Consider the following 13,383-nt stretch of genomic DNA (forward strand, 5'->3'; position numbering starts at 1 on the left):
GAAACACTGAAGCTTGTGTCTGTATTTTTCAGTGTGCAGGCAGAATTCAGAAATTATTTCTAAGGCCTCAATGGTGACGTCATTGCAATTTTGCCCTCGAAATTGTTCTTGGGCTTCTTACTATTTTTTGGTAGTATGGACCACATGGCTGTAGATTTAAAATGTTAGTATAGTAGATGTAATTACTTTTCTTCTAGAATAATTTGGCTTTGGAGGAATAAAATGCGGGGAAGAGCTTTGTGCTGTGAGTTACCAGAAATCATCTTGAGGGTGCATCAGAGTGGTTTTTCCTACTGTGGACACAAAACCAGTTTTAAACTCAAACTTTCTACCTGGATGTTACTTTTAATGAAAATGTTCAGGGATTGAATTTTCAGTGTATGCAATATAACTGAAAGTGTCCTTGAATTGTAATATCAAGAAAGGGGAGTTGAGGAAGGAAATTTAATTTTGTTTCTGGTTTTTTAAATTTATTTTTATTTTTAACAGCTGAAACCTGCATGTAGGCGAACTGTGCTACAAGTAGTTTGTAACATTCTACAAAAATATCTCAAATAATTTTTATATGGTCTTTTCTCAGAGCCCTGCTGTCATATTACTTCTTAATTGCTAGATATTAGTAACATCCAATTAGTAAGTATTACCCATGTGATACATTTGATATTTGATGTCTTCATTCTGAAGCTCAGTACGAAGGATAAGACTCAATTGGAATGTTGATTTAACAGTTCATCTTCATCCATTTGGTTTTGTTTTCAGAATTTCTGATCCTCCAGGGAATTTTAGTAATTGTTTAAGCTTCATTACCAGCATAAAGACACAGAATTTTCCTTGCATTAGCAAGATTGCAGGCTGTCCCTGATCTCTGCTGCTATTAACAAACTGCATGGTTCTGGCAGTTCTTACTTACAAACTTCTGACAGAATATTCTTAATATTGGGAAGCCTGGTCTTCAGAAATTATTAGATACTTTTAAAGTAGAATTCTGGCAATGAATTATATCTGCATCTTCTTTCAGCCTTTTTAGGTGTATGACTTTTGGTATACCTGTGACTGAGTGAATGCTTCTTTTCTCTATAGTGCTGCAGCTCTGATCATTGAACAATAAATTTATTTGAAAATTCATCAGACTTAGCCTGTTGAAGTCAGGTCAAGTAGTTCCAACAGAGGCAAGTTTTTGTTTCAGGGGTTGTGAAACTGTTCCATTATGGTAACTAAAGGCATGGTAAGCAGGAATGATTTAGGATTTCCCTTATAAGCGAATTTTGAGCTGAATTAAATGCAATTTCACCAGTATATACACAAGAGGAATGAATTAAGAAAGCTTGAATTACAGACATGGCACATGTAGTTCTAGGAATGTCTAATTTATGAATCTTTAGCATTGCTGAAAAGTGAAAAGAAGGTTTTGTAAAAAAAGATGTTTGAATGATACCTTGGAGAGTTGCCACCTTTTCTTGTCTTCTGCAAGGTCATGTGTTTAGTTGAAAGCTTTAAACCAAAATGTTCAGAAGTGCTCACCAGTGGTTGCTCCTCATTTCCTAGGTTTCATTTTGACAACTTAAGGAGTGGGGATTTTGTTTCTGGTTTGGTTTTTTCTCCCCTTCAAGATGTGAGGCATTCATTACTATAATTAAACTACTGAAAGCTCCACCTGATTGTAGAAGATTCCGCATAAAACTCTACTACCTGAAAAATGAAGTTTTATCTCTAGGATTGGACACCACAAAATATGTGAATACCTAAAGCTCTAATCTCAGCAAGTCTACTCTCCTCATGGGTGCCCAGTCTCCGTGGCTGTTTTTACTTTTCTGATAAATTATTTATATGTGAACTATGCCTGTGCTATGGTAATCTTCACCAAAGGTTGAGCACTCTCATCACAAGGATCACGGTCAGAAATTGGCTGGTACATTATTTTAGCTGTTTTTCCATCAGATGGGAATGGATTTTAAACTGAGACTCAGGCCATTAAGTGATAGCATAAAGCTGAGACTTTAAGGTTTGTTTAGATGCAAAAAGATCATCTTCTATGTCATTTCACTGCCACTTGAACTAACAGAGTAGGTAATTGTTATTGGAAGCTGCCTTTAAAAGGAGACATTTGGAATGGGAAGGGAATTTTATCTTTAGGTACTTAAAAGAAAGCAAAAAAAGTTCAGTTTCCAATTCTGGAGAAGAGTTAACTATTAAACGCAGTTACCTAAACTGGTTCCTGTTCTGTTTGCTGAAATAGTCTCTGGAATTGACCGTGTCAAAGTTTGCAGGACTTTGCTGTTAAATTAAAAATGTGTGCAAAACTTTCTATTTTTCTTTCTTTTTATTTAGTTTTTAGTTTATGTCTTTTTTAAAACCAAGATTTTCTGTTGTGCTGGGTTGGTAATGCTGATCCACTGCTGAAGGTTTTTATGGCATAACTGTAATTTAGTATAGAAGAGCTCTCAGTCCAGAGTTGATTCCACTTCAAGTTTATTAGCTAGAGAGTTATGTACTTTGTTGTCTTTTTGTCTCTTAAAAATATAAAGCTATTTTATTGTGTGTCTTGGCAAACTGTTTGTATGTGGCTTCTAAGACAGTAGTGGATTTTTTTAACTTAAAAATGTATATAACTTGGGAAATTATGAGTATAGTTTTCCTATTGACTGAAACTGATTACAGATCATGCTGAAGCTGTAAGGCTGTGTGAATCAAAAGACACAGAGTTAAAACTGATCCTTTTGAGAGCTGTTGTCTTGTAAAACCTCTGTGTAAATTAAAAGTCTAAATTTATTGTGACTGATTTTGGTTGTCCTTAAGTCAATACTACTGAAAAACACAGGCACTTTCAGTGGAATTACTTTTCAGTGCAATTGAATTATAAGAGGTACAGAAGCTTACGTTGGTATGACTAGACTTGGGTTTTTCAAGGAATTAGCTCCAAACAAAGCTTATTTTTGGATGTTTCTCCATATTGTGTGTGTTTTCTGTTTCTAGTACCTGAAGTCCATAGATCTCGTGATGTTCTCCTGGAGCACTCTGTGCCTTCTTCCTGCCTGCTTCCTTCTGACCCTTTCATTTTATCAAGTGATAATGTGGCAACAGTTATTCAAACAGGCAAGGGTGTGATAAATCCAGCTGTTCCTGAAGAACAGGTAAATTTTTAATCTTCAGTGTGAGAACTAAATGTGTTAAATATCACTGCTGCATCTTTTCTGTGCACATTTAGGTTGAAATGCTTTTTAAGAGCGAAAGGTCCTTGGGTTTCTGTGGTGCAGACTTTGAAGTAAAATTATTTTTAGATTGTTTATGAAACCTGTAACTGATAGGAACCATACTACTTTGATCTGAACTGAGAAAAGAGATAACAGTATTGGAGTTACTAAATGTTAAAGGCATGGTGTTGGGCATGCATGAAGGAAATTTCAGTAGAAAGGTTCTCTCAAATGAACTGGCTACTGTTAAAGCTTGTCATACTTCTATGTTTTCTCAACTAGGTTTTTAGGATTTTCAAGGATGGGGCTCTGAGCAACCTGGTCTAGTGAAAGGCATCCCATCCCTGCCCATGCCAGGCACTGGAACAAGATGATCTTCAAGGTCCCTTCTAATCCAAACCATTCTATGATTAAAGAATTAATGTTTAATCATTACCTCATTATAATTATATTAATTTTAGGGGGGTTAAATTGCTTTACTATGTTTCTTCTCCATTACTTTTAAAGTTGATTTTTCTTTTGGTGGTCTAGTTGTGGGTTCTTAATCTCTCAGGTACATGCAATGCTGCTGAGAACTGAGCTTTGTTTTTTTCTGGGATGTGAAAATGTTTCGTTTTTAACTAAACAACTAGGTGAGCAAGGAAGGAGAAAGCCTTTCTGCCTGGAAATCATCATAAGAATTCTAATAGAATCACAAGAGCTGCTGCAGATGAGACTTAAATAGATTAACCCTTATGAGTTTTTTACTGCCATTAATTGCAGTGACCCCCATTTGGACATGTTAATTCACTGTAAACTTCCTTGTTTCAGGATGTGAGGTAGTACATACTTCAATTAGAAAAGGCTCTTGCCTCACTGTGAAGCAATCAGTGTTTTAGGCTATTTGTCAGTCCTCCTGTTTTTGGCACTTCCTTGGTTTTTCTTCTTCAGGTACACTTATCAAGTCTTAAGGCTGCTCCTGGTGAAAGCTGAATTTCATTATTAAGTCATATTTTCATTTTCTGATCATTTAAATGCATTCCTTTAGAGCTATTTAAACAAAATTTACAAAATACAGGTTTTGGTTTAACTGAGCCTTATCTTTCCCCTTTGAGGGGCATCTGTACGTTCACACTTCTAGAAAGACTGTGGCACAAATTGTGAATTAATTAATTAATAAGTTACCATTTTGTTTTTGTACCCAGGCTAATGTACTGTGGAAAGCCTATAAAAAGTGAAGAAGAGATGTGCCCAGATGCAAATGATATCAAAGAAATGTATAAATCCAAAAGTTATGGGTTTTTTTCCTTGAGAGGAAGGAGTGTTTGTTTTCTTTTTTGACTGATGCCAGCCACGGTAATTTTCTGTGTTGAAGGCTCTTCATCTGGCTCTTTGACAAAGTTTTGATAAATAAATTTCTTTTACTGGAAGCATGATCAAAAAGTGATTTTCTTCAGACACCACAGATCCTGCCTTTTAAAATTTTGGCTAACAGTGAATAACCTTCAACCTTTCTTGTCTGAGCTAGGCCAGCAATTTTAGCTTTTGTGTTCTCTGGAAAGAGCACTTGGGTCATTCCAGAACACTAAGGCTTAGGGGTATTTTTTAAAACTATAAAGTCATTTAGTTAGGTAATCTTACAGAAAAATAAAAAATACACTTTGTTACTTCAGACTAAGTGTGTGTGCAAATTCTAGTTGTAGTTCATGTTTTAGTTTTTCATATCTTGTTCTGTTCAGCTACTGGGAGACCCATCATTCTATAAATTCTCTGTAATGCAGGAAATAGTCCAAATTAAAAAAACTTTGTTAGCAAGTCCTGCTGAAGGGAGTTGAGAGCAGGTCCTTTAACATTATTTTGAGATGGAGATGACTTTGCACTAAGGAGTAAACAAAAGGAAAATGGTGGGCAGAAAACGAAAATAAAATATTCTTATACCTATTAGAGGGTGGTGTTAGTAGAACTGTATTCTTTTATAATTCTATCTCCAGAGCCTCTTGAGGTTTCAGGTCAAAAAATCCTTCCCTGCTACAGGTTCCATACTCACAGTTTTTGGTGGTGCCAGACTCTAATCTTGAGTAATACTCAGAAATTGAATTGGCACATGTGGCTTCTCTTTGCTGCTTACAGGAGAATTCAGAGCACAAACTACAATTTTCTCTCTGTTTTGTCTGCTGTATTTTATATATTCATGTGCAGTCAAGACCTTAGCTTTGTTTGTTACTTTATTTGAATAATTTGAGAGATATTTATGGGAAAGACCATGTGTTATCTAAATGTATGTTTGAAATAAAAGGTGCTAGGGGGTGGATGAGGTCAGATCAGTCAAACAGCTCTTTAATAAAGACACTGAGATGTTCCTTTCACCACCCAAATCTCAAGCATGCTTGGCTTTCAGGTTGTTGAAAAAATGGCGGCTGAATTAATGTACCAGTTTTTTCCTTGGAGTTCTTTTGTGGCAAAAAGAACAAGTTTTTGCTCCTTCTTTTTTTAAAGGGGAGAAATAAAGCTTTGAATTTTGTTTTCTATACCACAAAATGTTTTAGGCATCTTAAACAACTTTATTTTTCTGAAAGTGTGGGCTTACCATCAGTGCTTCACCTGTTTTCTGTACTTCCACAGTTTACTGAAACAGCAGTCACTAAATATTTAGAAATGTCTGGATTACTTTTATTCTGTTAGTCTAGCCTAAGGATGAGATATTTATTTTAGCAAAAATCCTTTGTATTCCCTCTCTGTGACCACTGATTGCAGTGTGCACTTGGTACAAACGTGGAATGACTAATCCAAGGAGAGTTTGTTTCCCTGAGGCATTGAGAGAGATGATTCAGTTCCACTTTTCTCCTCTGAACTAGGCTGAAGCACATATTCCAGTTGCCTCTTCAAATGCAATTGAAGACAAGACTTTAGCTGATGTTGAGACAAAGAGAACAAATGAACCCAAGAGCTGCCTTCAACAAGCTGTTGCAAACCTTGAAATCAAGCTCTGCAGTGCTGAAGAAGAAAAACTAAAAATCAAAAAGGTATGAATAGTCATTTTGAAGGAAAACATTTGGCATTTATATAGGAATTAAGTATAGGTGGAGCTGGCAGAAGTTTAAAATTCATTTGAAATTCATTTTTTTCATAGAAATTAGCCAAATTCCAGAGAAACTGGTGAAATTTAGAATCATAGACTTCCAAGACTTCTAAGACTATCAAGTTCAACCTGTGCCAGATCCCCACCTTGTCACCAGCACAGAGCACCGAGTGCCACATCCAGGCATTCCCTGGACACTTCCAGGGGTGGGGACTCCACCACCTCCCTGGGCATCCCCTGCCAGTACCTTTCTCGTTTTCCACGGAAAATTCTTCTTGATGTCCAACCTGAACCTCCCGTGGCACAGCTTGAGGCCATTTCATCTTGTCTTGTCCCTTTTTCCTGGGAGCAGAGCCTGACCCCCACCTGGCTACAGGGGATAAGGTCCCCTTGAGTCTTTGTTTTTCCTCAGCCTCTTCTCATCAGATTTGTGCTCCAAACCCTTCCTCATCTTCATTGTCCTTTTCTGGATGCTCTCTAGAGACTAGCCAGAACTGGGCACACCACTCAATTTAGCTGAAATACTTTTTTTTTAGGTCTGGTGTCTATTTTAGCCGAGTTTTTGTAAACTGTCAGGAAAAAAATACTTTTTTTAGCCTAACTGATAAAAAAAAGGGACAAAAAAAAGAAGATAAAAGCTTTCTCAGCATGAGCTTTGTTTTGAGGTTTTTTTGGGGTGGGAGTTCTGGTAGCTAAATTCTTCATATTCCTTCTGACCTGAATACAACATGAGCACCGAGCAGGGCTGTGCCTGCAGTTACACATCAGAGTTAGCAAAAGGTCACTGAGGCATGGGAGAGTGAGTTTAACTTCTGTTATTCTTAATACTGTTTCTTGGGAGGCCTCAAGCTGTGCTGGGGAAGGAGAAATCAGCTTTTTGGAAAGGAAAATGAGGGTGAATAACTGGAGCCAAGCGTGAGGAAGTCTGCAGTGGGCTGGTTTTGCTAAGTGGGTGAAGGAAAGGTTGAAGGGAAGCAGGAATACAGACTGGAAGAGGAGACTGGTTAAGAGAGAGGCTTTAGATTGGTGCTCCACTGTTTCTGTCTCACCAGTGAAGTCTCTCAAACTGTTTTGACTATTTTGTCCAAAAGCAGGGTTGAACTAAGAAGAGCTGCTCTTTCTGTCCTCCTCATGACCCTCCCAGTCGTGCCTTTGTTTGAATAGCTGTGCAGTGACCTGGCAGGTCATTTGTTTCTATACTGGCTTCCTGCATGGCTTGGAGAAATAATTGCTCCTGAGCAACTGAAAGGGTGCCAGCAGCTTATGTAGAACAGCAATGGCTGCATTAAGGAAAAAAAAAAAATCTTTAGCTCTTTGTACACCAAATAATTTTGTCAGTGGTGTTATTCTCCTTCCTCTCTATAGGTTCATGTTGGGCGGGCTTCCAGAGTGGCTCTCTGCAAGATCCCAGAATATTTTAAGATTTTATTAATTTTGGAGATGTAGATAGAGATCATTGCATACATGCTTAAATGTCATAGGATTCCTGCCCTTTTAGTGAAAACATTTTCTGACAGTACATTTAATATGCTGCTTTTCAAGTGCAGAAAGGCAGAGCAAGATCCTAAAAATACGAAAATAATTGAAACAGAATAGAATAGTTCCAGTTGGAAGGGACCTGTAACAACAGGTCCTGCTGCCTGAACCCTTCAGGGTTCAGAAGAAGTTAGAGGATGTTATTAAGGGCACCTTGGCCACTTCACATAGGTCATTCCTTATACATGAGACATGCCTTGGGTTTTAAATACCTCACACTTGAAAATACTGTGCCAATTTAAACACTGCAGTCAGAATTTTCTTGCACAACCCTTTATCTCTGTGATAATTATTAGAGCAAATATCACAGTTATCAGAAATTAAATTAGTTTGAATGGTTTCATGAACCTGTATTTTCACAATTTGCAAATGTTTGTAATTTCAAGTGTTTTATCTTACAAACTTTACAGGAATTGGAATATTTGCTGGAAAAACATAGTGCGCTAGAAATGGATTTTTTGAAGGAAAAAAAAGAAAAAGCACTTCCACATCAAGATCATTACAAGACACTCCAGGTAATTTCTTTCTTGTAGTATCTTTGTTTTTCAGGAGGGTTTTTTATAGAGTATATTTATGTCCAGCAAATATTCTTTTCGCCATCTGTGGGCCTGCTCCAATGCATTTTGAATTTAAAGAATTTCTAAGGTTTTTAGATCAGAACCTGATTTTTTACATTAGCAGGAATGTAAGTTTAATATCCCACATGCATAACTACATTTTTGTAACTCAGAACACTCTTCCTTGTTAGGAACCTATTTCATAAAACAGGTGAAAAGGAAACCACTTTGCTGTGTTGTGTTGTGTAGTGTTGTGTTGTGTTTAACAGCATGACTTAGCATGTTCTAGAGTGCTATGGCCAGCTCTTTGTGCTGTTTTACCTAACTTCACTGTGGAATAATTCATGTTGCACAATAAAAATCTGCTATGTGCGATTAGATGATCGACAGTGGAATTAGAATTGTTTCCATTGTAAAAGTTAACATCTTCCATTAAATACATGTGTAAAGTTTCACATTCCAGACAAAATTTTCATTGAAGTTTTCAGTCATCTTCCAGTGTTAGAGCAAAGCAAACTGTTTTCAGGATTTTAGAAGCTTGTGTCTGTAACTCAGCTTCACTTAATTTTTTTGCTGCTGTGGATGGTCTTAATTAGCTACTGCATTGTTTCTCATTTTTTATTTAAAGGGCTGCTGTAGTAATTTGTTTTGAATTCCTTATAGGAGTACCTTCTGGAATTTATAGTAATATAATAATCTAATACTGTTTTTTTTTCCTTTTTTGTGTGTAACACTTTACTCAATGAAAGAAATGTTGCTTAACCATGATATAAAAGGAAGTTTAACTTAAAACCCTCATGATTTATGGAGTACCACAGTGGTTAAAGTTATTGGTTATCCTAAACAATAGAATGGGTCACTAATCTAATTTTTTTTGCATCTTTTCCTATTGGTTTCTGCCTCAGTCAAGGGTGATGGTTATGTTACCACAGTTTTGTTCTCACAAAATTGCATCAATTAAATATGTTTTAGGTTTTTTTTATATAGAAAAAAATAACTTTGAAAGACAAGACAGGAACATAAGAATATTTTCTCTAAGCTGGGTTACCATTCTAATGAAGCAAGTTTTGTTCTGGACTAGTCACAAACTTTCTTCATCATAGGTGTGCAAAAAAGCCCTAAACTGAATTTGGTAGTTCTGAAAAATTGAAGAATTGAAGGCTAGTGATAATCACTATTCCTAAGCATGGGAGGCAGACTTCCAAATCTTTGCTGTAGTGTTAACATTTAACCAATGAATGACAATAGAGTTATCATACCACATTTATCATTGTATAAAACCAAAAAGTAAAAAGTTCTGTGTTTCATCTAAATAAAATTAGCTTTGAAAATATCAAGATTGAACAGACCATGTAGTATTTTCACATTCTTAACATTATTTCCATATGTAACTGCAACAACCAGAGACAGTAAAGGGGCAGCAGTGGGTTCATAAACAGAATAAATAAATTGCTATTAACTGGTATTATAGAGTTGCTTGGATATTTAATGCAATGGTCTCTTTGAGATGTTGAATTCATATTAGCTAATAAAATTAGAGTTATGATTCCCACATTCCTGCTTCAGTGTTTGTACTATTTAAGAGGCAGAACAACATAGCATATTTCTAACTTCTTTACTTGCAAATTTGAACTGAGTTCATATTGCTGTGGGAAGTGTAATTTTAGGGCTTTTGACTTGTGTGCAGTGTTGCAACCATAAAGTTGCAGTCTTCGCCTTATAATTCCTTGCTTATTTTAGGCGGCAGAGAAACAGGTGCAAATGTATGTCTGATTTTTATATTTTCTTGGTTGGTAGGTCAGTTTTGTATTTCTCCCTTTTTTTGATAAGAGTTTATATATTCATCTCAACTTTTAACTTCAGCTCTTCCTTAGGTGTGAGTTGCTACATATTTTTAAGCAATTTGGGGCTAGTAAGTCATACAAGGTTTTGGAGGTAATGCGGATTTAGTGGTCACTTAATCTTAGAAATCTAAAATTTTGCTGTAGCCGCATTACAATAAATTATAGAGATAAGCAAAGGCTGCATTTTAAAACTACCAAACTCCAATTTGCAATACAGTGAAAACTATCAATAGCAAAATTAACATTCCTGTTCAGTAGGTGATGTTCTCTTGTTCACAAATCACTGAGGGAGCACTTAATTTGAGAAGGGAAAGTAGTGCCTGGTTTCCACTGCTCTGCCCAGGAACTTAATTTTTGGGACAGATTGTTTAGCTGATAAGGCCCCTGATGTTTGGTCTGTCTACAGACAACTGGTTTTGATGATTCACTGAGAACTGGATCATACTTTTCACTGCTATTTGTTTGATTTACCACACACTCACATTTGAAGTGCTGCATTGCTACTGGAAAATTCTCGTTGCGGTTTTACACATTTTTTCCCATCATCATCCCTTTCTGGAAATTAAGTAGGCTGTTTTTCTAAAGAACAATATAGTTGCTGTGGTGTGACCTTTCTTTTTGAAATAAACTTCTTTTTTATCTTTTGACAACAGACTTCTGTTCTTCCAACTTATTAAACCTGTAGTTGTTATGAAAACATCAACAGTGTTCTTTTCTTTTGGAAACCATTGTTTCTGTTCCATCTTTCTTTAGGGAACATCTTAGACATTTTTATTCTAAAAGGGATTTTAATATGCTTATTTTATGTAGCAGTATTACTGTTATTGCAAAGAATCGTGATTGGAAATGAATTGGTTGCCAGTGACTTCACTTTATGTAACATTTTTGTGTGTAAGAAAGCAGGTCAGATAGACTCCTTGTATGAGTGATTTTTTAGAAGGGCAGGAGAGGAAGATTATCCCAAGGAAAACATTGACAGAATAGTACAGAATGATCCAAAGGAGGTTCACTAGGTCATGCAGTAACACCTAGGTGGGATTAAAGGTAGCAATAACCTAAGTTCAATCATTGCAGGTGTTAGGTGTTGTTTCATTTATGTATTTCTGTGGCTGTTGATGTTTTGGGAGATTTTTCATTTGAGTACCTGTACAAATGTCACATTTAAATTATACAGCTTCAAATTATGAGGAACAGTCTTTAAACACAGTTATACAAAGATAGAAAATGGTAGACGTGAGATTTTGGGCCAGTTTGTTCCCTCTTAACTCTGAAGGATGACTTTATTTTTATTTTGATTAATTAATATTTGTTGTTTTGGAGGTTTTTATATATTAGACCCATATATCACACAAATTCACATGAACCAGGATGCATATTTGATGGTGTCTGTCTCCTTGTTTTTGAAGTTAGTGCTTCCACTTCCCTTTTATGTTAGAGTTTAGTGATGTTCACCCATGCAGGCCTCCTGCTGCCTGTGCTTGACTTCTAGCTTGTCCCTATGGACCATTCTAGGGTTTGGAGGAGATAATCCCTGAGCAGGAACCAGCTCCTTTGGAGCTTTCTCTTTAGGGTGGTGTCCCATGTCCCAGACAGATCCCAAAGAGGCCAAAGCCTTCTTCCCTCCAGTCCAGTGTTGTGATCCATGAACTCACCATCTGCAGTCAGGGCAGATCTTCACATCCTCAGAGTCCTCCCATGTTTTTAAGGCTCAGGTCAAGCAGAGTGCCTCGTGGATTGTTCCTCAGCTGCCTGTGTTCCAGGGTTTGTTATCTGCGTGCCCCAGGATTGCTGCCTTGTCCCACTGGCAGATTCTGGGGTTGTAAAAATGCGAGTGGTAGAATGGTAGGTGTTGCTGCCTATTTCTTGTCCCCAGCAAACCTCTCCTGGTGAAAAACAAGCTGAGTTAACATTCAGGCAATGCAGTCAGACCTCCACTCAATGCTCACTGCTGCTGGATCAGCCATAGAGGCAAGAAAGGCTCTTTTGCAAGGTTTTATTCCAGCAGGGTCTCATGCAGCTGAAGGCAAACCCGGGGAGAAAGAGGAGGAACCACGTGGAGCAGGCAGCTGAAGAAGGGGAAGGAATGTGTATTTGTTTTGGTTTAGGGCAAATTTGGGAGACAACAGCCGGTGGCTTAGGGTCACTGATTTAGCTACAGCCTGGCTAGCTGGGTTGTTGGCTGCAGCCTGAGTGAGTGGGGTAGCTGCTAATTTATCACCCTGCCCCCTGCCTCTATCTGCCGCCCACAAGTCTTAAAGGTGCAAAACTTATTATTCAGCATAAACAGAACAGATGACTGGGGATAAAACCATCATATAGTTAACTTAGGACAGGGTGGGAGGCAGAGCTAAGGGCTGGGCAGAGGGGACTGGCCTCCAGGGGAAGGGGAGCAGCCACCAGGGATGCTAAGCCAGTGAGGAGACAGGGAAAGGAGAAACTAGGGGAAGTTGTGACACAGAAGTCCATTGGGGAGTCTGTTTTTCCCCCCAGGAGGGCTAACTCTATGGTGAGTAGTTACTGCTACTTCCAGGGCTGAGGGCTTGGGAATTGGCCAAGGCAGGAGAGTTCATGGGATGCTACAGGGTTGGACACATTCCTTGTGAGGAATCACATGAGGCTCCCTCCTGTTGTCTGGAGAAGGTCTCACCTGCCCTCATCCTTCTGGAGACTGTCTGGCACAGCAATTCCCACTTCGCTGGCCCTGCCTGCTAATCCTCACCCCCAAATCCTTCACTGATCCCCTAAACCAAGACAGAGCTCCACACATTGCAGCTCCTCCCTTGCACACCCTGTCATCGCCTTCCTGGCCTTTCCTTCCAGGAGAGTGCATTTATGGTTCTGGAAAAGGTGTTCTGCAGGAGGCTGGAAACAGGTCTTGGAGGTAGGTGGTTTTTATGGCTGGAGTACTAGAAAATGTATGTTTTCTTACAAAACTAATATATGACTTACATCCTGTTAAACACTATCTTCTAAGAAAATATTTAGGTTGGTTTTAGGTGCAGACATAGAGGAGACAGAATGTTTATAACAAAAAAAAGAAGGTGTGAAAAAAAAGTTTATGTACTGTACCTGCAAACAAATTTATAAATGAGATTCCAGGAAATTTCATGGGTCACAGCAGGGTTTAAAATTATGGAATATGGAAAAAAGGGGGAATTTCAGAAAAGACACTTTAACAGATAGCAGTGCATCTTTTT

At 37.8% G+C, this 13,383-nt stretch overlaps 1 protein-coding gene across 2 annotated transcripts in view; it reads left to right on the forward strand.

Moving 5' to 3' along the window:
- CCDC91 (coiled-coil domain containing 91) overlaps positions 1–13,383 on the forward strand; it is a 113,612-nt gene that overhangs the window by 25,226 nt on the left and 75,003 nt on the right. For both annotated transcript variants that reach the window (XM_030959909.1, XM_030959910.1), the window contains exons 4-6: positions 2,974–3,131; positions 6,026–6,193; positions 8,196–8,300. In XM_030959909.1, the coding sequence (XP_030815769.1) occupies positions 2,974–3,131; positions 6,026–6,193; positions 8,196–8,300 (431 nt within the window). The remainder of the gene's footprint in view (positions 1–2,973; positions 3,132–6,025; positions 6,194–8,195; positions 8,301–13,383) is intronic.

Source organism: Camarhynchus parvulus, chromosome 1A (assembly GCF_901933205.1).
Source record: "Camarhynchus parvulus chromosome 1A, STF_HiC, whole genome shotgun sequence".
NCBI classification, from domain to species: domain Eukaryota; kingdom Metazoa; phylum Chordata; class Aves; order Passeriformes; family Thraupidae; genus Camarhynchus; species Camarhynchus parvulus.